The 25,414-nt window shown below is 42.1% G+C and overlaps 1 protein-coding gene across 22 annotated transcripts in view; it reads right to left on the reverse strand.

The window, feature by feature from the left end:
- Window positions 1–25,414, reverse strand: part of DIP2A (disco interacting protein 2 homolog A) — a 111,739-nt gene that overhangs the window by 55,007 nt on the left and 31,318 nt on the right. For 13 of the 22 annotated variants that reach the window (XR_012431853.1, XR_012431850.1, XR_012431849.1 and 10 more), the window contains exons 2-7: window positions 24,591–24,662; window positions 18,864–18,983; window positions 12,658–12,777; window positions 10,955–11,206; window positions 5,441–5,572; window positions 244–363 (exon numbers count right to left, since the gene is read on the reverse strand). Coding sequence is in view for 12 of the 22 variants with exons in the window: in XM_074033843.1 (XP_073889944.1) it covers window positions 244–363; window positions 5,441–5,572; window positions 10,955–11,206; window positions 12,658–12,777; window positions 18,864–18,983; window positions 24,591–24,662 (816 nt within the window). In the remaining 10 variants the exon portion in view is untranslated. The remainder of the gene's footprint in view (window positions 1–243; window positions 364–5,440; window positions 5,573–10,954; window positions 11,207–12,657; window positions 12,778–18,863; window positions 18,984–24,590; window positions 24,663–25,414) is intronic. The other 9 variants (XR_012431856.1, XM_074033844.1, XM_074033842.1 and 6 more) reach the window with 4 other exon arrangements.

A 25,414-nucleotide genomic window follows, 5' to 3' on the forward strand; every position in this document is an offset into this window, starting at 1 on the left:
AAACCTTAGAAGTATTTTTACAAAATGCTAAGTCACTTGAATATGAGCAGTAAATTTTCTACCTGCTCAAATAAAGGAAGCAGTCATGTGATTCTAAATTTACCATTATACACAGTGACCACTGAGTCTGGAAACAGAATATATATAGCAATAACCCTGTATAATATACATTTGCCCTGTTTCTCAACTTCATGGCCACCCTTTTCATACAAACACAAAAGCTCAAAGTTGGACAACTCTTACCTTCCAACAATTCCTCAAAATCATCCACAAAGAACTCCTTCAATGGAGGGCGCTTTGGCCTCTTCAGGGTGTTAAGAAGCTGCTGGATTTTGGAGGACACTCTGCTGTTCACAGGGACACCTGTCACGGGAAAGACAGAGGAGCACTGAGGCCAGGACACATCACAACCTCTGGAGAAGTGGACACAGGTGTTAAGGCCCAAGAACAAGCCACACGATGCATCAGAGCTTACAAATCCGTCCAAGTGTGGGCCCCACTGGACAGTCATTTTGGAATTAATTCATTTAGAAAACACTTATTGAATGCCTTCCAGGAAACAGGACTTGTTCTAAGCTAGCAGTTTGTTTTTGTTTTTGGTTTTTTGCTTTAGACAGAGCCTTACTGTTGCCAGGCTAGAGTGCAGTGGTGTGATCTCAGCTCACAGCAATCTCCGCCTCCCAGGTTACAGCTATTCTCCTGCCTCAGCCTCCCGAGTAGCTGGGTCTACAGGTGTGCACCACCATGCTCGCTAATTTTTGTATTTTTAGTAGCAACAGGGTTTCACCATATTGGCCAGGATGGTCTCAATCTCTTGACCTTGTGATCCACCTGCCTCGGCCTCCCAAAGCGCTGGGATTACAGGCATGAGCCACCACGCCCAGCCTAAACTAGCAGTTTTTTAAATGGTCCAGGGACCCCTGGGGCATCCAAGACCCTTTCAAGAAGTTTATGAGGTCACAACTATTCCATGGTAATGTTAAGAAGCCATGGTCCTGTAATTCCAGCACTTTGGGAGGCCAAGGTGGGTGGATCATGAGGTCAGGAGATTGAGACCATTCTGGCTAACATAGTGAAACCCCATCTCTACTAAAAATACAAAAAATTAGCTGGGCGTGGTGGCAGGCACCTGTAGTCCCAGCTACTCGGGAGGCTGAGGCAGGAGAATGGTGTGAACCCAAGGTGGAGCTTGCAGTGAGCCGAGATTGCGCCACTCACTCCAGCCTGCGTGAAAGAGCAAGACTTCTTCACAAAAAAAAAAAGAAGTCATTTGCCAGCCAGGAGCAGTGACTCATGGCTGTAATCCCAGCACTTTGGTTGGCTAAGGCAGCAGAGGATCGCTTAAGGCCAGAAGTTTAAGACTAGCCTGGTCAACATAGCAAGACCCTGTCTCTACAAAAAATTTTAAAAATAAAAAATTATCTGGATGTGGTGGCTTGTGCCTGCAGTCCCAGCTCCTTAGGAGGCTGTAGAGGAAGGACTGCTTGAGTCCAGGAGTTTCAGGCTGCAGTGAGCCATGATCATGTCAATGAACTCCAGCCTGGGCAACAGAATCGCTATTTAAAAAAAAAAAAAAAAAAAAGTGGGGGCCGGGCACAGTGGCTCACTCCTGTAATTACAGCACTTTGGGGGTCCAAGGTGGGCAGATCACTTGATTTTGAGACCAGCCTGGCCAACATGGCAAAAGCCCGTCTCTACTAAAAAATACAAAAATTAGCCAAGGTTGGTGGTGTGCACCTGCAGTAAAGAAAAAAAAAATAGCCAAGAGTGGTGGCAGTTGCCTGGAGTTCCAGCTACTTGGGAGGCTAAGGCAGGAGAATCGCTCGAAACCAGAAGGCAGAGGTTGCAGTGAGCCAAGATCACACCACTGCACTCCATCCTGGGTGACAGAGCAAGACTCTGTCAAAAAAAAAAAGAAAAAAAGAAAAAAGAAAAGAAAAGAGAAAAAGCAGAGTTGGAGGATTCCAACTGTATAATTTCAAGAATTTTAAGAAAATCACAGTAGTCATGGCTATACAAGGTGTAAGGACAGATAAATAAGGAAATGGAACAACACACAGAGCCCAGAAATAGACCCTTCCCTCTCCAACATGGTCTACTGATTTTCATTAAAGATGCCAAGGAACTTGGTGGGGAAAGAATGGTCTTTATTATAAATGGTGCTAGAACAACTGAATAGCCACATACAAAAATGTAAACTTTGATTCATACCTGATACTTATGCTAAAATTAACTCAAAATGAACTATTTAGCTAAATGTAAAAACTAAAACTATAAAATTCTGGAAGAAAATAAAGGAGAAAACATTTGTGACCCTGGGTTAGACAAAAATTTCTTAGGTATGACACAAAAGCACAATCCATTAAAAAATTTGGTGAACTGAATGTCATAAAAATTTAAACCATCTCCTCTTTGAAAGGCACTGTTAAAGCAAGCCAGACTGGGAGAAAATACAAATGATAAACCTCATATGGGATGACTTGTATCTAGAATATATAAACAACCCTCAAAACTCAGTAAGAAAACAAGCACAATTTGGCTGGCCACAGTGGCTCACACTGTAATCCCAGCACTTTGGGAAGCCAAGGCAGGCAGAGATGAGGAGGTCAAGACCAGCCTGGCCAACATGGCAAAACCCTGTCTCTACTAAAAATACAAAAATTAGTCAGGCATGGTGGCACGTGCCTGTAATCCCAGCTACTCGAGAGGCTGAGGCAGGAGAATTGCTTGAACCTGGGAGGTGGAGGTTGCAGTGAGCCAAGATTGCACCACTGCACTCTGCCCGGGTGACAGTGAAACTCCATCTCAAAAAAAAAAAAAAAAAAAAAAAAAAAAAAAAAAAAAAAAAAAGAAAGAAAAAGAAAGGAAATAAGCACAATTAAAAAAAAAAAAAAAGGCAAAAAGTATGAACAGATACTTTCCCTAAAGAGATACACAGATGGGGCCAGGCGCGGTGGCTCAAGCCTGTAATCCCCGCACTTTGGGAGGCTGAGACAGGCAGATCACGAGGTCAGGAGATCGAGACCATCCTGGCTAACACGGTGAAACCCCGTCTCTACTAAAAAATACAAAAAAACTAGCTGGGCTTGGTGGCGGGCGCCTGTAGTCCCAGCTACTCGGGAGGCTGAGGCAGGAAAATGGCATAAACCTGGGAGGCGGAGCTTGCAGTGAGCCGAGATCCGGCCACTGCACTCCAGCCTGGGCAGCAGAGCGAGACTCCGTCTCAAAAAAAAAAAAAGATACACAGATGGCAAATAGGTACATGAAAAGATGCTCAACATACCATCAGCCATTAGGGAAGTGCAAATTGAAACGGTAATGAGGTATTTCTACATGCCTATTGGGATGGTTAAAATTTTTTAAGCATAATACCAACTGTTGAAAAGGGTGTGGAGGAATACTCTCACTACTAATAATGAGAATGTAAAATGGTACAATCACTTTGGAAAACAGCGTGACAGTTTCCTAAAAAGTTAAAAATAGGGTGGGCATGGTGGCTCACACCTGTAATCCCAGCACTTTAGGTGGCCAAGGCAGGTGGATCACTTGAGGCCAGGAGTTTGAGACCAGCCTGCACAACATGGTGAAACCCCATCTCTACTGAAAATGCAAAAATTAACTGGGCATGGTGGCACATGCCTGTAATCTCAGCTACTCAGGAGGGTGAGGCAGGAGAATCGCTTGAACCCAGGATGGGGAGGTTTCAGTGAGCCAAGATCATGCCACCGCACTCTAGCCTGGGCAACAGAGTGAAACTCGGTCCCCAAAACAGAAGTTAAAATACACCTACAATATAATTCAGCCATTCTACTTCCAGGTATTGACCCAAAAGAAATGAAAGTACCCATCTATGCAAAAACTTGTACAAGATTGATTACTCATAGCAGCTTTACTTGTAACAGCCCCAAACTAGAAACAACCTAAATGCACATCAACAGGTGAATAGACAAATTGTGGTGCATCCATCTAATAAAATATTACTCAATGAAAAGGAGTAAACTATTGACACAGAACATGAATGAATCTCAAAATAATTATGGAGAGTGGTAGAAGCCAGACCATAAACGTAAATGCTGTATGATTCCATTTATATAAAATTCTAGAAAATGCAATCTAATCTAAAGTGACAGAAAGTAAATCAGTGGTTCCCTGAAGTGTACGGGGAGAGCCAAAGGATCCGAACAGGGAGGACCACAAAAAAAGGAACACAAGGACACTTTTGGGCATGCTGGATATGGTCATTATCTTGATTGTAGTGATGCTTTCACAGGTGTACCAATGTCCTAAAACTTACAATATTGTACACTTTAATTTTTGTTTATTTTTTTGAGAATAGAGTCTCACTCTATCGCCCAGGCTGGAGTGCAGTGGCATGATCTTAGCTCACTGCAACCTCCGCCTCTCGGGTTCAAGTGAGTCTTCTGCCTCAGTCTCCCGAGTAGCTGGGACTACAGACGCCCACCACCACACCCGGCTAATTTTTTGTATTTTTAGTAGAGACAGGGTTTCACTGTGTTAGTCAGGCTGGTCTGGATCTCCTGACCTCGGTGATCCACCCACCTCGGTCTCCCAAAGAGCTGGGATTACAGGTGTGAGCCACCGTGCCTGGCCGAAACTGTACACTTTAAATATGTGCAATTCATTATGTCAATTACCCTTTCATTAAACTCTTAATCTTTTAAAATATAAAGAGTAATAAATTCAATTAAAAACATGTCTAACCAATGTACAGCCTGCTTCATGTTGATTCAGTATTTTTCTTCTGCCTCTGGACAAAGAGATGAAAGCCCTCGACAAAATCTGACACCCTGTTTGGGAGTACCAAAATATATGACAGGCCCCAGCTCTGAGCTCCTCTGAATTTTTATTTATTATTTTGGGGAAAAAAATGACATGATTTTGATAAGACATTGAAGACTATTTCAAAAAGAAATGGTATAAATGAGGACACGATGAAAGTTACACCGACATCTCTGAGCCTGTACGTGGGAAGCCATGACTGCTGCTGTACCAACTTCACAGGCTGCTGAGGATGGAGAGTGTAGGGGCTGTTCTGTCACAGGTGGGTGTGTGCACTTGCACTGACTAAGTCATTCTGTCTGCCACATTGAATCTAAATAAAGAAACTTCCCACAGCTTCTCATTTCCCTACTATATTGCAGATCGAAACTCCTTTTGCATCCTATCTAAATTTGGAAGTCTTTTCCCTCCCCATTCTCCTTGTTCCCCCTCTGACCAATTCCATTGATATTTCCAATTATTTCTCCACCTGATGCTTTCCATAACATTAACTGCACACACTGGTTTCCATTTATCTGTACAGATTAAAACTGATGGTTGGCTTGGGTTTGCTACACTGAATCCATTAAAACTGTGTTCAATACTCGAAGACAAAACCTGTGCTCTGCCGTTTCACAAGGAGAAAGAGAGGCATGCTCACCATCTGCTGTTTCCAGCATGCTCCCGCTGCATCCCCGAGGAACACTTCTCACAGAAGCCACCTGCGGACGCTCAAAGTATGAATGCTCCACGAGGCCCGTGGTGACATCAGGAGGGGCAGAATGCAGATCTGCTTTTGAAAAACACACCCAAAATGAAAGTGGCTGTTAAGTCAAATGAGTATTAAGCTGCTCTTCAAACCCCATTAGTCTAAAGCTCCACTAGCTGAGCTCTAAGTGGGGAGAGTGTGGTATTTTCATTAATTTTGTTTTCTTGGCTGACCAAACGCATTCTAGGACCCTATGAACTCCCAGACACGTTATGTAGACATCTGCGTGCATGTGGGTGGCTCAATATTCAAAGAGATCCAGACTCAGAACCACCATCTTCAGCACACAGACAGGCACAGAGTAAACCTGCCTGTCACAATGGCCTGATGAGATTTCAGTTAGAAATTCCCTCAAGGGGCCAGGCGCGGTGGCTCACGCCTGTAATCCCAGCACTTGGGGAGGCTGACGTAGGCAGATCACCTGAGGTCAGGGGTTCGAGACCGGCCTGGCCATCATGGCGAAACCCCATCTCTACTAAAAACACAAAAATTAGCCGGACGTCGTGGCACATGCCTATAACCCCAGCTACTGGAGAGACTGAGGCAGGAGAATCGCTTGAACCCAGAAAGCGGAGGTTGCAGTGAGCCGAGATCGCGCCACTGCACTCCAACCTGGGCAACAGAGTGACGAGAGAGAGCGAGAAAGAGAGAAAGAAAGACAGACAAAAAGACAGACAGAAAGAAATAAATTCCCCCAAGGAAGTAGAAACAAATTTGAAATCAATTGTCATTGGTACATTTTTTTGTAACATTATGAAAAACATAGCCAGGCTCATACAAACTACTACAACCCCCAAAAAAGTATGTTGGACACCATACCTTTGCAGTCCTAAAAAAACACAACTACAGAAATTAAAACTTTCCCCACTGCCAGTTAAAATATCTGCAAAACTAAGAGACCACAATCAAGTTCTTTTTTTTTTGAGATGGAGTCTCACTTTATCACTGCCCAGACTAGAGTGCAGTGGCACAATCTTGGCTCACTGCAACCTCCGCCTCCTGAGTTCAAGCGATTCTCCTGTCTCAGCACACCAAGTAGCTGGGATTACAGGCGTGCGCCACCATACCCGGCCAATTTTTGTATTTTTTGTAGAGACGGGGTTTCATCATGTTGGCCAAGCTGGTCTCAAACTCCTGGACTCAAATGATCCACCCACCTTGGCCTCCTGAAGTCCTGGGATTACAGGTGTGAGCCACCGCACCTGGCCACAATCAAGTTCTTAAAGTAGAATTGGTGTAACATTTAAAAATAGACATTCGATCTGGAACATGTGTAAAAGTCACTCCTTCCATTGTCTGAATGTACATTTTTGTGTTTTATTTCCATGGTACGGTCTGCCTATCTGTTCAGAATGCGGCTGACTATAAGTTCCTATAGGAATTATGGTTATAATTGGGTCTACCACTAGGAAAGGCACTGTGTCTTTACAGACGTTGTGTTCTGTCACAATAATGAATACACAGATGCTTGTCCACTTATAAAAATCAACACTGGGGCCAACGCAGTAGCTCACATCTGTAATCCTAACACCTTGGGAGGTTGAGGCAGGCAGATCAGCTGAGGTCAGGAGCTCGAGAATGGCCTGGCCAACACGGCGAAACCCTGTCTCTACTAAAAATACAAAAATTATCCCGGTGTGGTGGTGCATGCTTGTAATTCCAGCTACTCAGGAGGCTGAGGCAAGAGAATCGTTTGAACCCGGGAGGTGGAGGTTGCAGTGAGCCGAGATTGCACCACTGCACTCCAGCCTGGGCGACAGAGTGAGACTCTGCCTCAAAAAAAAAAAAAGAAAAAAAAAAAAGAATCAACATTGGCTGTGCAGCGGCTCACACTTATAATCCCAGCACTTTGGGAGGCTGAGGCAGGAGGATCACTTGAGCCCAGGAATTTGAGACCAGCCTGGGCAACATAGCGAGATTCCATCTCTTAAAAAAATAAATAAATAGCTGGGCATGGTGGCGGATACCTGTGGTCTCAGCTACGTGGGAGGCTGAGGTGAATGGATCACTGGAGCCCAGGAGTTCCAGGTTACACTGAGCTAGGACCATACCGCTGCACTCTAGCCTGGGCCACAGAGTGAAATCTTATCTCAAAAAAGAAAAAAAAAAAAATCAGCACTAGTATCTGTTAGGTAGAGACAACTGGTAATGTTTAATATTTTAACAAAGGTACCTATTAGTATCACTGTGGTATTCCTAGGTACAATGCAAAGCAGTAACTTTTTACTAGGTTTGTATAAAGCTGTGAAGTATATGAAAGCACAAACTCACTATCTGCATAGCAGAATATACCTTCTGAAAAAATCTAAACTGTTAAGATTTTTCACAACCCTTAAAAAAGCCTGATGCAGATCAAATTAGCATTTTAAAGTATGTCTATCAGGACGTTCTTTTAGTTTAAAAAGAAATTTCCCCACTCTTCCAAATCCAGCAAAAAGAATAAATGATTTTAAAAGTATATAGGGAAAAAAAGGTATACGTGGTATACACACATGTACTACAAGTAGTTTTTAAAATAGCTATATAATGGCTGGGAGCAGTGGCTCATTCCTGTAATCCCAACATTTTGAAAGGCCAAGATAGGAGGATCACTTGAGCCCAGGAGTTCAAGACCAGTCTGGGCAACATAGTAAAAACCCCATCTTTCCAAAAAATTTTTTAAAATTAGCTGGGCATGCTGGCATTTGCCTATAGTCCCAGCTACTCGGGAGGCTAAGGTGGGAGAATTTCTTAAGCCCAGGAGTTCAAGGCTGCAGTGAACTATGATCATGCCACTGGACTCCAGTGTGGGTGACAGAGCAAGACCCTGTCTCTAGGGGGGAAAAAAAAAAAGAAAAAAAAAAAAAAAAAAAAACAGCTGCATAAAAATAAACATAAACTACATTCAAAACAAAACAAAACTATAATTAGAAGTATTGCTTTTAAAAATAGGTATTTACATTCGTATAAAAATGCTTAATATATTTGATTTCCTTAATCCAAAACTGAAAGTGGTATTTTTAAAAATTATCTTTACCTGATACATTCTACCTCAAATGTTTTACTTAATATATTCTTCCTCTTTTCATGTTTCTTTCCTTAGTTTAAATTGAAGACACATCTAGTGTTAGAAACTAAAACAAAGGATGATTTCTGTAATAAGACGGAAGTTGACTGTTTTTGAGATTTAGAAATTCAAATTAACTATGCCCAACATTTAGGATGTGGGTAGCTACAATCTGTAGAAAATTGCAATCCTGTAAGCAAGGTATTAAATTAAGTCCAAGTTAAGAACTTTTTTAAAAATTTGTTAGAATTGATCACAAAATGTTGACGCTAGGACTAACAGGAAAGGAAGAGATGATTACAGCTGCATTTGCAGGAGTCAGGAGCTGTCTTCCATCAACACAGGTCATAAATCTACATTCTAAATAATTGCAGCCACGTCCTTTTCAGAGAATGAAAACATCTAATTCAAACATACATCAGAGTTAAATGCTTTGCTTCTAACTGGAAAGCTGAGGGCTATATAGTCAAACATTCTGAACTGTGGCTAATTTTTCATGCTGAGTAAGCTTTTATTTCTAACCCACCAGGAAACGGTGTTGAGATGACTCAGCAATGGCTAATAAACTCAAGCTACAAATGTTTTGTTTGCTCTCCTGGACCATCTCACCTAGAAAGGAGATTCTGGGAGAAGAAATGAGGTAACAGAACATTTAAAATTACTGTTTTCCTGCCCCTGCGTCAGAATTGGAGTTAACTATGTATTTCTATAAAGTTAAATCACCAATGATGAATAGAGAAGGAAAACAATAGTGCAAAAGCTGTTTTCAAGGTATGGACTGTACAGCTCCTTGAGGAAACGTGGGCAGCAGCCTCTGGCCATGGAATACCCAGGAAAGCCACAGAAATATCTGGGCAGGCTGTTTTCCAAAGAGGAGCTTTCTCTGTGGAAAATGCTGCCTTCTGCTGCCCTGGTAGTCTTGGCGTTCCTCTATGAGCTGGAAGCTGTTTAGAGACAGAGCAGGGCACTGCAAGCTTTCATCTGAGACTGACACCTCAGGAGAAGGACACATGTTTAATGGAAACAGATGTATTGACTCAAACAAATAAAAAATGAAGAGCAACAGTGATGTGCCCTACGGAGGATGCTGAGTCAGAAGCTGTGGGCCACTCAACATACCCAACTTTTCCCCAATCCAGCCAAATGACCAAGGTCTTAGAAAAAAGCTCAGCACCCATGGGGACCCCAGCACAAACAACAGCATGTCACGGGTGTCACCATTTCAGTTTTGGCAGAAAAGCAACTAAAAGCAAAGAAAATGAATAGGAATCAAGAAAATTGGTATCAGCCCTGGCTTCACCACGTAGGCTGCTGTGCGATCTCAAGCAAGTTAAAATCACCGGACTTTTTTTCTTCTTTCCTCATCTGGGAAAAAAAGGAGGGGATTAAGATGAGTCTTCAACAATACTGATTGTATTTTATGGTACTTGTGCAAGAGTGTGTGTGGGTTTCACATGCCAGTTACATACAGTTAACTATGCTGCTGTTTTAGTTAAAAAATAGAATTTCAAAGGATGAAAGGTTTACACTTTTTTCATGTCTAAGATGAATGTAATCCAAGGGATTCTATGATTTGGGAAAGATCCATGCATCCATATGATTAGCTCTGACTGACACCTTTTCACGCCGAAGGCTGTCTAACTTGGTATCTGGAGGAGCGAAAGCCAGACCACACTGCAGCCGTCTACCCCAACCTCAGAATTCCAGCCGGGTACAGAGACAACCAATGGCCCTGCAGCTGTGAACATAGAGCCAAGAGGAAAGGCACAGACAACAGAGAGGCAGCCAGGTCAAGGGTGATGATCACAGCCACCAGCAGGTATGGATGTGTGCTGACCATCTACCCCTGCACCTGCTGTGTGCACCAGCTACCCCTCAAGACCAGGAAGCTGTTATGACACTGAGAAACACTACACCCTTCTGGGGGACTATGAGAAATGCCCCATGCCTCAAAGGACTAGGACTGCCAAATGAAAGAAGTATCAAGAACTACTTTTGTTACCAAAAGGACATTTCCCAGATGAAAAATAAGGTAGGTCTTGATGGGGAAAAAATTTGCAACTGAGCTGTATTGTTGAAAAGGTTATTAGGGATTTAATCTAAATGATGAATTAACCAAATATTATCCCATTTCTTTCAAGTGCAATCATTAAAAACTCAAAATCAATTTAATGTCTCAGGCAGAAAAAGCCAGCATGGGTTATCTGGGTTGTGTGACCTCAGTCACTTGGAGAGCACTCAGGCCTGCAGCTCAGTCTGCAGGGTGGCGCCCGGCTCAGGTGCCCTCTACCTGCTGCTCTGTCCTGGACACTCCTGACCCCGCTCTGCTGGCACCGGGGCCGCAGCAGCTTGTTACTGACCTATGTGGGTGTGGGCCTCACGGCCTGCGAGAGCAGTGGCAGCGGCGGCCCCCGGCGTGGCTGCAGCACTGGGAGCGGCGGTGGGTCTCCCTCCCGGGTGAGATGAGGTGGAGGATGCAGAGGATGAGGTGGACGAGCCCTGAATGACCCGGTCGAGCCAGGGCTCGACGCTGGAATGGCTCTGGAGCGGAGTGGAGGTGAGTCGCCCGGGTCGCCGTAAAGAGCCCTCATCTTCTGAGGCAGACGACGTGTCTGTGGTTAAAATAACGATGACAGGCATGATATCGGGATGAATCAAGAGGAGGACGGAGTTCCCACTTGCACTGGAGCCTCCCAGGCCTGTGTGCAGCATGCTTCTGTACACCTGGCACAGCTCTGCCCAGACAAAGCCACAGAGTCAGCTCAAAGGTCACCCTCAACCTAGAAGGGCGTGCAAGGAGCCCTACTGTGGGGAAAATGATTCAGAGAGAACTCAGCCACAGGGCACCACACACACTCAGTGAAGACAGCCTCTGATCTCCCGAACGGCTTCGGCATCTACCTCAGTGGGGGTGTCCCGTGAATATCCAGTGCTGCACTGCATGTCCACAGAGTCAGACGCCATATCCACACACCAGTCAGCATCACCTGGGGGCGAGCCCGGGCCCGGCCCTACACCTTGGAGGCAATGAGAAGGCCTCCTGGCCTGTGCACGGCCCCAGCAACAACACGGTGGCCACGGGAGAACCGCAGCCCGGTCTACATGCATCCTTTCAGGGGAGTCAGGTGAACTAGCTCTACAAACAACTCCTTCCCCAAGAAAATGGCTTCAGTCAACAAAATTAACTGTACATTAAGGTTTCTTCAAGTCAGCATGAGTGAGTGTTTTATTATGGGTTTTACAATTATTAAAAAATTATTTTAAAATTGGATAGTGTCTATAGCTATGTTTAATAAAAACAATAATTTGACAGTCATTTCTAAGATTTTTTTCAACAATAAACTTCTTTTAAGCAAGAAAGTGTTACCAAAACCACTAAATCATCTTGTGAATCTGGTGTGCTTGGTTTTATTGTGTAGTATCTCCAAATGCATCAAACTAAAAATGGGTGTCACTATTTTTGTTACTTTAAATATACAACAATGCAAGTTCATGAATGTAAAGTCATTAGACACTATCAACATCTTGCACAGTTTAAAAGGAAGACTAAAATACATTATTGCTAGAGAGAAACCTCATATAAAAGTTTTCATTTCTAATGGTACCAATAATAAAACAACAAAATCAACCCCAAAACTTTCCAAATAGTCTTATACTGCTGCATGTAAGTCCTGGTTACAACCTGTTAAGTTATAGGTAGTGAGATGAGAATAACTGTAAAATTCTTAATTCAGAAAGCTTTAGCTTAGTGCTTATTTTAGGTTCCTCTTAGTGTTTTAGGTTCCTCTCTTTACTAAAAAACATAAATAGCATCTTAGTAAAAGAAATTAAGATCCACACAAAAAGTCTTATAGAAAGCAAGTACCCATTTGGGTAAGAATACTATGTGCACCATAGATTTTCAGGTAAGGAATATGAGCATATGCAAACATTTTTAATCTCCAAATGTGTCCAATCTATACTACAGGCCAGACGGATATTCCAACTCAATGGGAAGTAAATAGGATAACATCAGGCCTGTGAAACACTCAAAAAAGCCACTCCTGACATTGTTTATCAATACCTGGAGGGGTGTAGGTTTCCACAGACGAATGCACAAGGACAGAACGTCTTTTCGAAGGCATAGGCATCTTCCTCTCTTTGTATTTGGCCAAAGCTGCTTGCACGGCTTCAGTGTGGACATCTACATAGGAAGGACAGCAGTAAAAATACTTTTTACAAGACTGGTTATAAAGTAACAAATTAAGTTTCATGTCTTTGTTTTCAGTGGGGGTAAAAGGAATAGAAGCTCTCTCTGTCTATCCCACTTGTTAGTCCTAGATTTCTTTAAATATTCCTTTGTTTGTAGATCTAACTTTGAAATCATGTAAATATTTCCATATTATAAACCAAAACTGAATAAAAGAGAAATCCCCAAAATTGAAAATAAAGCGAAACAAATGAGCCTAAATGTGTATCTTGTTGTTGGTTTAAACCTCGCTTGTTCAACCCCTACAAACAAATGAGGCCCCTCCCACAGGCCTCATACAGCTCAGGAGAGCTTTGAATGCAGCCTAATACAAATTCGTAAAATTTCTTAAAATGTTATTAGTTTTTTTTGCAATTTTTTCTTAGCTTATCAGTTATCATTAGTGTTAGCGTATTTTATGTGTGGCCCTGGACAATTATTATTCTTCCAACGTGGCCCAAGGAAGCCAAAAGATTGGACACCCCTGGTTTAAACTACTGCAGCTGACTTTAAAACACCAAAGTTAAACTGGTCAACCTCTACTTCCAGAAATATCTAATAAGAACAAAAGTAACTGTACAAAAAATGTTTAACTCTCTCATATTGTTGATAGCAGTGAGGACATTGTCATACAGATCTTTCGTGAGTCCTGTGGGATATGGCAAATTAAAACACTTGATAGTCTGATTCTACCATCCCTAGAGCTTGGACACTCATAAGGGAGAGGAGATACAAATGTAGATGAAAGAGGTAGGCTGGACACAGTGGCTCATGCCAGTAATCCCAGCGCTCTAAGAGGCTGAGGAAGGAGGATCGTTTGAGGCCAGGACCAGCCTGGGCACCAGAGCAAGACCACATTTCTGCAAAAAAAAAAGTTTTTTTTTTTGAGATGGAGTCTTGTTTTGTCGCTAGGCTGGAATGCAATGGCGTGATCTCAGCTCACTGCAATCTCTGCCTCCCGGGTTCAAACGATTCTCCTGTCTCAGCCTCCCAAGTAGCTGGGATTACAGGCGCCCCCCACCACGTCCAGCTGATTTTTGTATTTTTAGTACAGATGGGGTTTCACTATGTTGGCCAAGCTGGTCTTGAAGTACTGACCTCATGATCTGCCCGCCTCCACCTCTCGAAGCGCTGGGATTATAGGCGTAAGCCACCGCGCCTTGCCCAATTTTTTTTTTTTAATTAGGCAGGTGCAGTGGCATGCGCCTGTGGTCCCAGCTACTCAGGAAGCTGAAGTTGGAGGACCACTTGAGCCCAGGAGTTCCAAGCTGCGGTAAACTATGATTGTACCACTGCCTCCAGCCTGGGTGACAGAGTGAGAACCCAAGAAAGAAAGAGAGAAAAAGAAGGAAAGAAAGGGAAGAAAGGAAGAAAAGAAAGAGAGAGAGAGAGAAAACGGGCACAGTGGCTCATGCCTGTAATCCCAGCTACTGGAGAGGCTGAGGCAGGAGAATTGCTTGAACCCGGGAGGCAGAGGTTGTGGTAAGCCAAGATTGCACCATTGCACTCCAGCCTGGGAAATGAGTGAAACTCTGTCGAGAAAGAGAGAGAGAGAGAGAGAGAGAAAGAGACAGAAAGAGAGAAGGGGAGAAGGGGAGAACGGGAGGTGAGGAGGGGAGAGGAGGGGAGAAGGGGGGAGGAGGAGAGGAGGAGAGAGAAGAGAGAAAAGAGAAAGAGGGATGGATGAAGGGAGGGAGGGAGAGAAAGAGATGAAGTACAGACCCTGCAGTCACTACAAACAAATGTGGTATCTTGTCTTTTAAAAGTGTGTCTTACCTCTGTACATTGAAAATGTCTACAAACCACAATCAGCCCAACAGCAATCAGCATCCCTAGTGCCCAGACTGTGCTCTTGAAACACCATCCTCACGTTAAAAAAAAACCTGAGAAATGGCAGATTCTGGAGCAGGGGAAGAAATGCCCAGGATGAGCCTAGAACTTCTTATCCTAACAGCCAACCAGGAAGTGGTCAAACAACTCAAGCCAATTTGAAGAGATTCCCAATGGCGAAGAATGGGACAATCTGAGTATCGATAAGGAGAAATACTAGAATGGACTGAAACATCAAATATGATACTGATAAAAGAAGAAAAAGGAAAAGAGGAAACAAAATCAATTGGTTACCACTGGAGGAGGCCAGTGACTCAACCTATTGTTCTGAAAACTAGTAAATAAATGGAAAGAATTAAATATTCATCTTGACTTTCCTGTACCAAGTTGTAAATAACAGAAGTTTCTCTTTATGGAAATATTCTGGCATTTGAATGAAGAAGGAATGTCAGAATCTAAATTTCACCATTTTGCAGCCCAAAGGAAATCATCAATCTAAGAACTGAGAAAATCACTAGCTTCCAAGCACCACAGCAAAGAGCAAGAGTCAGGCCCAACAGGCCTCTTGGTGGAGGAACAGGGGCCGCCCCTGAGTCTTGTAAACAGCTGAACATTGTAACCTGACTTTCATCAGCTCTAGTGAGCTAAAAAGCATGTCAGAGACACCAAGAGGAACCATCAGACAAACACAGCTCAGCTTCTCCAAGCTAAGTTTCACAGAGGCTGAAACACTTACCAACCAACTGCAATGTGAGCTCTTATTTGGATCCTGGGTCCAAATAAACTTGTTCTTTAGAAGCCATATGAACATTGGCTGAATATTTGATATTAAGGAAGTATTTATTGTTAATTACTTTGTGATAATGGCATTATTTCTTAGAAATACAATCTTTTCAGATACAGAGACCAAGACCATTACGACATGAAAATGACAGAGATCAAGAATATTATGACATCTAAATGAAATAACATATCTGAGATTTGCTTTGAAACCATAAGGGAAGGGAGGAAGCAGGTAGAGTACAGATTAATCCAAGCCAGGGCATGGATGACCGAGAATTTCTGGAGCTCGACTATGGGTCCAGGGGAGCTATCATACAAAGATGGCCAGTTTTGTAGACGCTTCAATTTTCCCCAACAAATGTCTGAAAACATTTAAAAATCTCACATTTAAATGGCTTGTAGGGCCAGGTTAAACCTTTTCCTACTCAGGAAAGGTGAAGAATTCACACCTATACATATGATAAAGGAAACTTATGGATATCAAAGGCATAGAACAATTCTAAAAGCTTCCAGAGAAAAAGAGTAAATCACCTTGAAAGATCAAGAAACAGATTGACAGTACTCAGTAGGATCACCAGGCACAAAAAAGCAACAGTTTTGAAGAAAAAAGTGTTAAACCTATAATTTTATATCTAGCCAGATTATCATTTAAACATGAAGATTTAATAAAAATATTATCAGACATACAAGGTTTGAAAAGCATTTCCACACAAGGACTTAACTGAAAACGCTCACGGAAAAAGGCGCTCACAAAAAGAGAGCAAGAAACAGACTGAGACCCTTGTGATGGATTTGGAAGTTACTATGATTCCCCTGCTTTAAACATTATTGCTGTCTTAGAAAAAAAGGAAAATAAGTATAGATTAAAAACTACCTAGAACTAAAAATATAGATAATAGCAACATGATAGGGTATAACAACAGATCCAAAAATACTCAACAAACCCCAAGTATAACAAAACCAGCCAACGCGCATAATAATCAAATCACTCAATACCAGCGTCTTAGTCTGTTCAGCTTCCATAACAAAACAGCATAAACTAAGTGGCTTAAACAACACAAATTTATTTTCTTACTGGAGACTGGATGTCTGAGATCAAGGTGCCTCATGGTTGGTGTCTGGTGAGGGCTCTCTTCTAGGCTTACAGACATCTGCCTTCTAACCATTCTACTCATAGGGTGATGGGGCAGGGCGGGGGCCAGCAAGCTCTAGTGCCTCTTCTTTTTTTTTTTTTTTTGAGACAGTCTCACTCAGGCTGGAGTGCAGTGGGGCAATACTGGCTCACTGCAACCTCCACCTCCCAGTTCAAGCTATTCTCATGCCTCAGTCTCCAGAGCGCCTGGGACTACCAGCATGTGCCATCACAACTGGCTAATTTTTGTATTTTTAGTGGAGATGGGGTTTTGCCATGTTGGCCAGGCTGGTCTCCACCTGCTTCAGCCTCCCGAAGTGCTGGGATTACAGGTGTGACTACTGCGCCTGGCCAATGCCTCTTCTTATAAGGGCGCCAATCCCACTGTGAGGGCCCCACTCTCATGATCTCATCTAAACCTAATTACCTCCCAAAGGACCAAACTCCAAATAGCATCCCACTGGGGTTAGGGCTTCAATATAGGAATTTCAGAGAGGATATAATCGAGTCCACAGAATAGTGATAAAGAGAAAAATCTTAAAAGTGCAAGAAGAAAAAAAGACGCATACAACAGAACACAGATAAGAAACAAAGTTAAAGGACTAACACTACTGATTTTAACATTTATTATTAAGGTACGATCATCAAGAGAACACTGTTTTGCCATAAAGACAGATGAAGAGATCAACAGAACAGAACAGACAGTCCAGAAATAGATGCATGCATTTACGTGCAACTGCTTTTAGAAAAAAGTGCAAAGGGAATTCGCTGGAGAAAGCACAGACTTAAGGAATGGTCCAGGAACAGTTGAATATCTCCATGCAAAAAAATAAACTATGATCCATACCTTGTACTTACACTAAAATTAACTAAAAAAAAAAATCACAAACTTAAGGGCACTAAAATGGCACTAAAAAACCTAAAACTATCAAACTTGTACAAGAAAACACAAGAGAGAATCTTTGTAATCTTGGGTTAGGGAAAGATTTCTTAAACACAAGAACAAAAGCACTATCCATTTTTAAAAAATAACTTGGACTTCATCAAGATTAAAAACTTCTGCTCTTCAAAAGATACTTTAAAGAAACACAAAGATAAATCACAGCCTGAGAGAAAATATTGGCAAATCCTATTTATGATAAAAGACCTGTATTCAAAAGATAAAGAATATACCTAGTATAAACTTCACAAGGGCAGAAACCAGTTTATTAACATCACTTCCATGAGCAGGAACAGGGTTGGGGAGAAGAGCCAGGACATGTAGAATATTCGGAGGGACAGAAGGGAGGAGACATTTCCTAGGACCAGTCTCATGGAAGGCACACGTGTGCATGCATCTGCATCCAGGCCTGAGGACAACAGTGCTCAGTGAAATGCTGAGGGCAGCCATCTCAGGATTCAGAGGTATCAGGTGATTTTTACCTCTGTCCTTAAATTTGGTGCTTTTTTTTACATATTTAACACTAAGCACATTATTATTTACATAATCAGAGAAGAAGTTGTTTGCCACATGATAAAGTTTTTTATAAATGTATATCAAATTGGTAAGACATTATCTGGTCAAATATTTCTTAGATTATTTCTTTATACTCCCTGTTGAAAAAACATTGAAAATATTAATCTTCGTTTTCAGTATTCTTAAAACGACAATTATCCCTATTAAAATTTTTTCTGAAAAAGGCCTATCAAAAGAGCTTAAATGTGAAGAAAATATACAATCACACAGTGGTGAAAATATTAAATAGATAACGTGCTCAAGTTATTAATACATAAACTATAATAAAAAAACGTGAATTTTTTTCAATGGCTATTCTGTTAATTCCAGTAAAATATCAGAGACAAATTTAAATATTCATAAAAGCACTGCCAAACAGAGTGGCATAAGTTTAATTGGAAGGAAATCTCCAAAATTAAAAAAACACTAAAACACCTACACCTAGCAGTAAAGCAGATCTGTAAAGCACAAAAATTATTAGTATCAATTTCAAAGTAAAAAGCATACAAAAGTTTTAAAGAAATTATTCTAGTAAGAGAGAGAAGACTTCTCTAGAAAGTTCTGTAGCCATCCCCTAAGAAAGTGCCACTAAAGCTACACCATGCATTAAAACAGACCGTGGTTACGTGAAGGTTAAATGTTTTTCTTGAAAAAAATATGATGATGTACATTACTGCTTATGTGAAAATAATTTCTTTGGCAGATATTGTGGCAAAGCAAAAATAACTGAAAGACTTCATGGCGAGAGTCCAAGGGCTCCAGGCCTGCCCACCTTCCCCACTGCCTAGGCTGTGACCCTACCTGACCGGAAGCGCTCATCCCTCGAGGTGGTGGGCCGAGACTTCTGCTGCTTGGGTGCAGCAGCCGTGGTTTGTGAGGGCCCAGGAATTCTATTCTCTGCTTGTAGAGATGGGTCTATTCCTGAAACACAATTTTATGGGAATACCTTGTGTGAACAATTTGCTTTTCCAATTATGAAAAAAATCCATTGAAAACAGCTTACATTTCTCATCTGTTGCATACACTCTATCAAAGAGCCTTTAATCTGGAAGTCAGTGATAGACGCATGAATGCTGTGGGTTAAGGGCAACATCCACTTTCATATTCTCCTCTCCCCACATCACCCTGCCCTGCCTCTCTTGGCAGCACAGCACATGGCAGCTCACATCAGGGGTGGGAGCCGTGGTAGAAAGCCCTCCCAAAGCCCACTTCTGAACTGTGTTTCTAAGTCTGAAATGGCCTGTGCTGTTTGTCCCCAGCATTGTTCTACAGTGTCAGTAAACCCTGAGTGAGAAACAGCTCACCAGACCACCACTGGGGTCCACCACTAGCCCTCTGATAGAAACAGGAAAAAAGTGAAAAGGCAGAGAAGACAAGAGCGAGAGGGGCATTAGAATGATGGCGTCAGGGCACAAAGTGCTCAGAGGCTGGGACCTGCTCAGGCCAGGCCAACTGCCCTTGCTGCACCGCCCACTTGCTCTGCCTCCAAATCAGGACAAATGAAGAGCACACTGTTCTCCACACTCCTTCACCAGGCCCGCCACTCTCCGGGCAGTGGTCCCCTGGCCACAAGACACATTACAGTGAGTGAAGGAATGGGGAGCAATTGTTCAAGTCACTAAACAAAATCCCTGGTATCATTTGAACCAATTTGCTGACATTTGCAAACAGCACAAAGCAAAACCTGCAGCTGTGCTTCAACAAAAATATGCGTTTAGCTTTAGCCTTTGTTTCAAAATGTCTCATAAAATTGGCCAGCAGGAATTCCAGTCCCACTGGCTCCTCCAGCCCTAACCACTCCCTGAAGAGGCAGAGTCCATGCTGCCTCAAACCTGGGCAGGTCAGTGACTGCCCCAACAAGCGCAGTGTGGCAGAAGTGATGCTGGGTGACCTCCAAGGCTGGTGGTGAAAGGCGACACAGCTCTACCTGGCTCTCTGCAACACCACACACCAAGTCTAGAGTGTTAAGCCCCACAGTGGAGGGGCCACATGAGGACAGAGGGAGACACAGGCAGGGCTGGGGAGCCAGGTGCTCGGCAGCAGGAGTCTCCTCACCCCAACAGCCACAGCTGTGACTGAGGAGCCCTCACAGGATGTTGGCCCAGGACTTGAGCACCCAGCTCTGGCTCTGTGGACAGGGACAAGGTAACATTTGAGCTAGGCCTGCACTGCACATTTTTGAGCAGAACAGATGCTGCTGATGTTGTTCAAGTACTATGTACATTTTGGGGTGGTCAGTGCTGTGGAGAATGGGAACACTCTCTACAGAAATTGGTATTAGCCCTTCAAAATGTGAGCATACATACACACACGTGTGTGTGTGTGTGTGTACAAAACACATATTGAGCAGAGCCCTACTGACTTTGGCTTTTTGTGACTGGATAAAACAACTTTAAAGTTCACAATGGATAATACCGAGTCTTACACCTTATGGATGATAGACAAGCATGCTGTAAAGTGACATATACACAAATGGACTTCCTTACACTTGTATTCCAAAATATGCATCCTTTTATTCTTTGAGATAGATTCATTTATTCAACAAAGATACACGACCCAATGTGAAATTACTGGATGAAGGAGTAGATATATTTTTAACTTAACAGATATGAAGAGGTAACTTTCCAAAAAGGTTACAGCAATTCACGCTCTGACAAGCAATGTATGAAAGTGCCATTTCCCCACTCTCTGTCAGCACTAGATGTTATAAAAAGTTCTAGAATTTTGCCAATGTGATAAGAGAAAAATGGTGCCTTTTAATTTGCATTTCCATATCTACCACTGAGGTTGAACAAAATTTAATATTTATTGCCTATCCACATTTCCTGTCCTTTGGATTTCTGTTATGTCACCCAACTAAAGACCCCCACTAAAAGACCAGGAAGCCTCACTCCTTGTCTGCTGTGGACACCCTGAACTGTGTACACACACAGAGCTGTGGCCTGGCATGTAGCAGCTCAGTCATTCTGAAATGTTCTCATTTCTAGGGAGCCTGTCACACCTGTCCATCTTTTCCTTTCTAGCTTCCAGGTCTCCTATCTTGCCTATGAAGACAATTCCTACTAAAAGGGGTGTTCAAATAGTCTCCTGAATTGTATGTTTTTATAATTAAAAACATATTTAGAACTTTAATTATTCTGAAGTTTATGTTCACTGAAGTTGGGGAGGAGGAAGAGGGTTCTTGCCTGCAGAAGGACAGTACCAGCTATTAACCCTTCCTCCTTCACATCCTCTCAAATCCCTTCCGGACTTCTTCTCTTTCACTGACTGAGTTGTGTACTCTGCACACTGACATCCTCCTGTTGTGACTATAAAGCGTACACAATCAGGTTTAGCATCTCAAATGCCAGTCCTTTATCACCAGTGTTCTTTTTCAAAAATTGATGGGCTACTCTCAGAACTTTGCCCCTTCTAATGGGTCATTTCCAATCCTAGGTTTAGGAAAACCTCAGGCCTGGTATTCAGACTGGACTACATTATGTCCACACATTAACTCGGAATCTGCCAGTTTTATAGGATGTATTAAGTTTTTCCAGTTAGGAAACTGATATGTTTCTTCACATATTAGGGTCTTGGTTATTTCTTTCAAATAGATTTTACAATCCTAACATAGGTCCTTTCTTACTAAATGCATTAATAAGCATTTGACAGTTTGTTTTCATTATGAGTTAAGATTTTTTCATATTTGAAAACAAGAAATATTGCTACAGAAAAGTCACATATTTGCCTTCTATCTTCATATCTATCAAACCAAAATCACTTACTAATTCTAACAGTTACATGAGCAGTCACATGAGTTTTTAAGGTATAAAATAATATCACCTATATTTAAAGATGATTATCTTTTGTTCTCTAATATTTATTCTGCTTTGTTTTCCGTCTCACTGCATCAGCTGTGACCACCCACATAATGTGTAATAAGAATGGGCTGGCCAGCATTTCTGTTAACTCTTTTGGAATGGAAATGGCTACAGTATCTGATTGTTTAGTTTGATGATTGCTGGTGATTTTGGACAAATGGGCTTTAAAGATATTTTAATAGTTTCCTTCAATCCCAATTTTACTCTGAGTTTGTTTTTATTTTGGATGAATAAATATCAGCACACAAAGAGCCTCATCAATCTTCTTGTTGTTGATCTGTTATAAAATATATCATACCAATACAGGCAATATAAAGCATGTATACAGTTTAAGAATATTATTAACAAACAATCAATGTAACCACCACATAGGCTACGAAACAAAACACTCAGTGCCTTAAGGGGTCCCTGTGACCCTCTGCAATCTAAATTCCATGAGGAAATGGTGTGCTGGTTTCTGTGAAAACCATTTCCTTCTCTGTCTGGACTCACCACACAAGGTCCCTAAGTATTAACAGCTCGGTTTGGCATCTTTTTTTAAGCTTGTACTGGCTATATGCCTTTGTAATTCCTTCCTTCATCCCTACGATGTTTACAAGATTCATTCTTGCTGATGCATGTGGGTCTTTAGCTTTCTGCTGTATGAATTCTGTTGATGGGTATTTGAGTTCTTGGCAGTTTACAGATATAATGAACATTTTTGTACAAGAGAATAAGGTGCAAACAAACAGGAGTTTCTCTAGGGCAAATATGTACCTGAAGAACTGCTGCACCTCTTCAACTTTACTATGTAATCCTAGCTGCCTGCATCCTACCGATCGAATCCTCTCCAACAGGATAGCTGGCTGTGGTTACAATGTGCCTTTCTGTGATTACTAGTGAGGTTAAACATCTTTCCATTTGCTCACTGGCTATTTGGATTTTCTGTTATGAAATAACCTATTTGAATCTTCATCCATTTTTCTACTAGACTTTTTCTTATCATGTTGGGAAACTTTCTGGCTATTAAGTTTAAACTAATTAAATTAAGGGAAAGTGTGGTGGCTCACACCTGTAATCCCAGCACTTTGGAAGGCTGAGGCAGAAAACTCGCTTGAAGCCAGAAGTTCAAGACCAGCCTGGGCAACATAGCAAGATCCCATCTCAATCAATAAGCTGGGTGTGGTGGTGCACACCTGTAATCCCATGTACTCAGGAGGCTGAAGCGAGAGGACTGCTTAAACCCGGGAGTTTGAGATTGCAGTGAGCTATGATCACACCACTGTGCCCCAGCCTGAGCAACAGAGTGAGACCTTGTCTCTTATGTGCAATCATCATACATGGCTGGTGTTTCATATACTGGACAATGCAGTTAGAGAACAGGTCCGTCACTGCAAGAAGCTGTACTCGACAGCACTGCTTGGTACATTCTGGACACTAGTTCTTTTTTTTTTTTTTTTTTGAGATGAAGTCTCACTCTGTCTCCCAGGCTGGAATGCAGTGGCATGATCTCAGCTCACTGCAACCTCCACCTCCCAGGTTCAAGCAATTCTCCTGCCTCAGCTTCCTCAGTAGCTGGAAGCTACTACAGGTACGCGCCACCATGCCCGGCTAAGTTTTGTATTTTTTAGTACAGTCGGGGCTTCACTATGTTGGCCAGGTTGGTCTTGAACTCCTGACCTCATGATCCCCCCGCCTCAGCCTCCCAAAGCGCTGGGAATACAGGCGTGACCCACCGTACCTGGCCTCTGGATACTACTTATTTGTGTTACAACTATCTTCTCACACTCTGTAGTTTGTCTTTGCAATCTCTTTATGATGACGTTTGAAAAAAAGAAGTTCTTAATTTTAATGTGGTCCAATTAATCCTTTCCTTTATGGTTCCTGCTTTTTGGCACCTTTAGTGACATCAAAAAATCCTATCTTGAGATGGTGACAATTTTCCTATAAGATTTTCTAAAGGCTTTAAAGATCTTTCACATTTAGGCCGAATACATCTGGAACCGATTTTTGTCTCCAATGTCATGTGCTTTACATATGGACAAAGAACTATGCCAGCACCATGCCTGCCACACCGCTATTCCCATGTGCAAAGTCCACGCACGTATGCATCTGTCTGAGCTGTCCACTCTGTCTTAGTGACAATGGCTTTACAGTAACTCTTCATATCCTTATTGGGCCAATCTTCTCGCCTCATTCTTTTTTGAACATATTTTGGGTCTCTTGACCTTTTATACTTGGATATACATCTCAGAACTAACTTGTTAAGCTACACACACACACACAGCCCTATTGAAATGATGAATGCACTGAATCTACAAATCAATCTAATGTGGCAAGAACCGACATCTTTACAATGGATGCTCTAGCCCCAGTAAGGAAATGTGCAGGCTGTTCATAATCATAAAAATAAAATAAATCCTCTTTGGGAATGAGATCTGAGATCTGTATCAAGCCAGAGCTTTAAATTATAATCTATGCCTTTGAGTTTTATTAATATTAGATGCATATTTTTCAAGACCAGCCTGGGCAACACAGCGAGACCCTGTCTCCATCAATAATAAACATATACCAGTGTTTAAACTTGGTTTAACATTGCTAACAAATGTTAAACTCTAAAAACAAGTTAAAAATCAAGTCTTATAAAACAATATAATTGCTATGTAACATCTGAGTGTATTGACCTTACCTTGAATAAGCGGTATATAACGTGCAAGCAGCTTTGCCCTTTTCTTTTCATACCCTTTTTGAGTGATGTCACCTAAAACAACAATGGAAAAAAGAATTACATTTCTTCTACAATTGCAAAATTTTAGAATTAAAAATTAATTCATGATTGAAAAACTGGAAACACTAATGTCTTTCCACGAAGTGATAGGACAAATAAACTATGATGGAATCATAGTATACCATAAAATGGAATACCACTCAGCAGTAAGAAAGGAACAAACTACTGATAAACACGGCAATTTGGATAGATCTCACATGCATGCTGCTGAGTGAAAGAAGCCAGACTCAAAAGGCTGTATATGGAATCCTCAATTTTTATGACATTCTGGAAAAGATACAACCATAGAATCAGAGACAGATAGTGGTTGCCAGGGTCTGGCAGTGAGGAAAGGACAAGGGAATTTTCAGGGTGGTGAGGAAAGGACAAGGGAATTTTGAGGGTGGTGAGGAAAGGACAAGGGAATTTTGAGGGTGGTGAGGAAAGGACAAGGGAATTTTGAGGGTGGTGAGGAAAGGACAAGGGAATTTTGAGGGTGGTGAGGAAAGGACAAGGGAATTTTGAGGGTGGTGTGGAAAGGACAAGGGAATTTTGAGGGTGGTGAGGAAAGGACAAGGGAATTTTGAGGGTGGTGAGGAAAGGACAAGGGAATTTTGAGGGTGGTGAGGAAAGGACAAGGGAATTTTGAGGGTGGTGAGGAAAGGACAAGGGAATTTTGAGGGTGGTGAGGAAAGGACAAGGGAATTTTGAGGGTGGTGTGGAAAGGACAAGGGAATTTTGAGGGT

Source organism: Macaca fascicularis, chromosome 3, assembly GCF_037993035.2.
Source record: "Macaca fascicularis isolate 582-1 chromosome 3, T2T-MFA8v1.1".
NCBI lineage: Eukaryota > Metazoa > Chordata > Mammalia > Primates > Cercopithecidae > Macaca > Macaca fascicularis.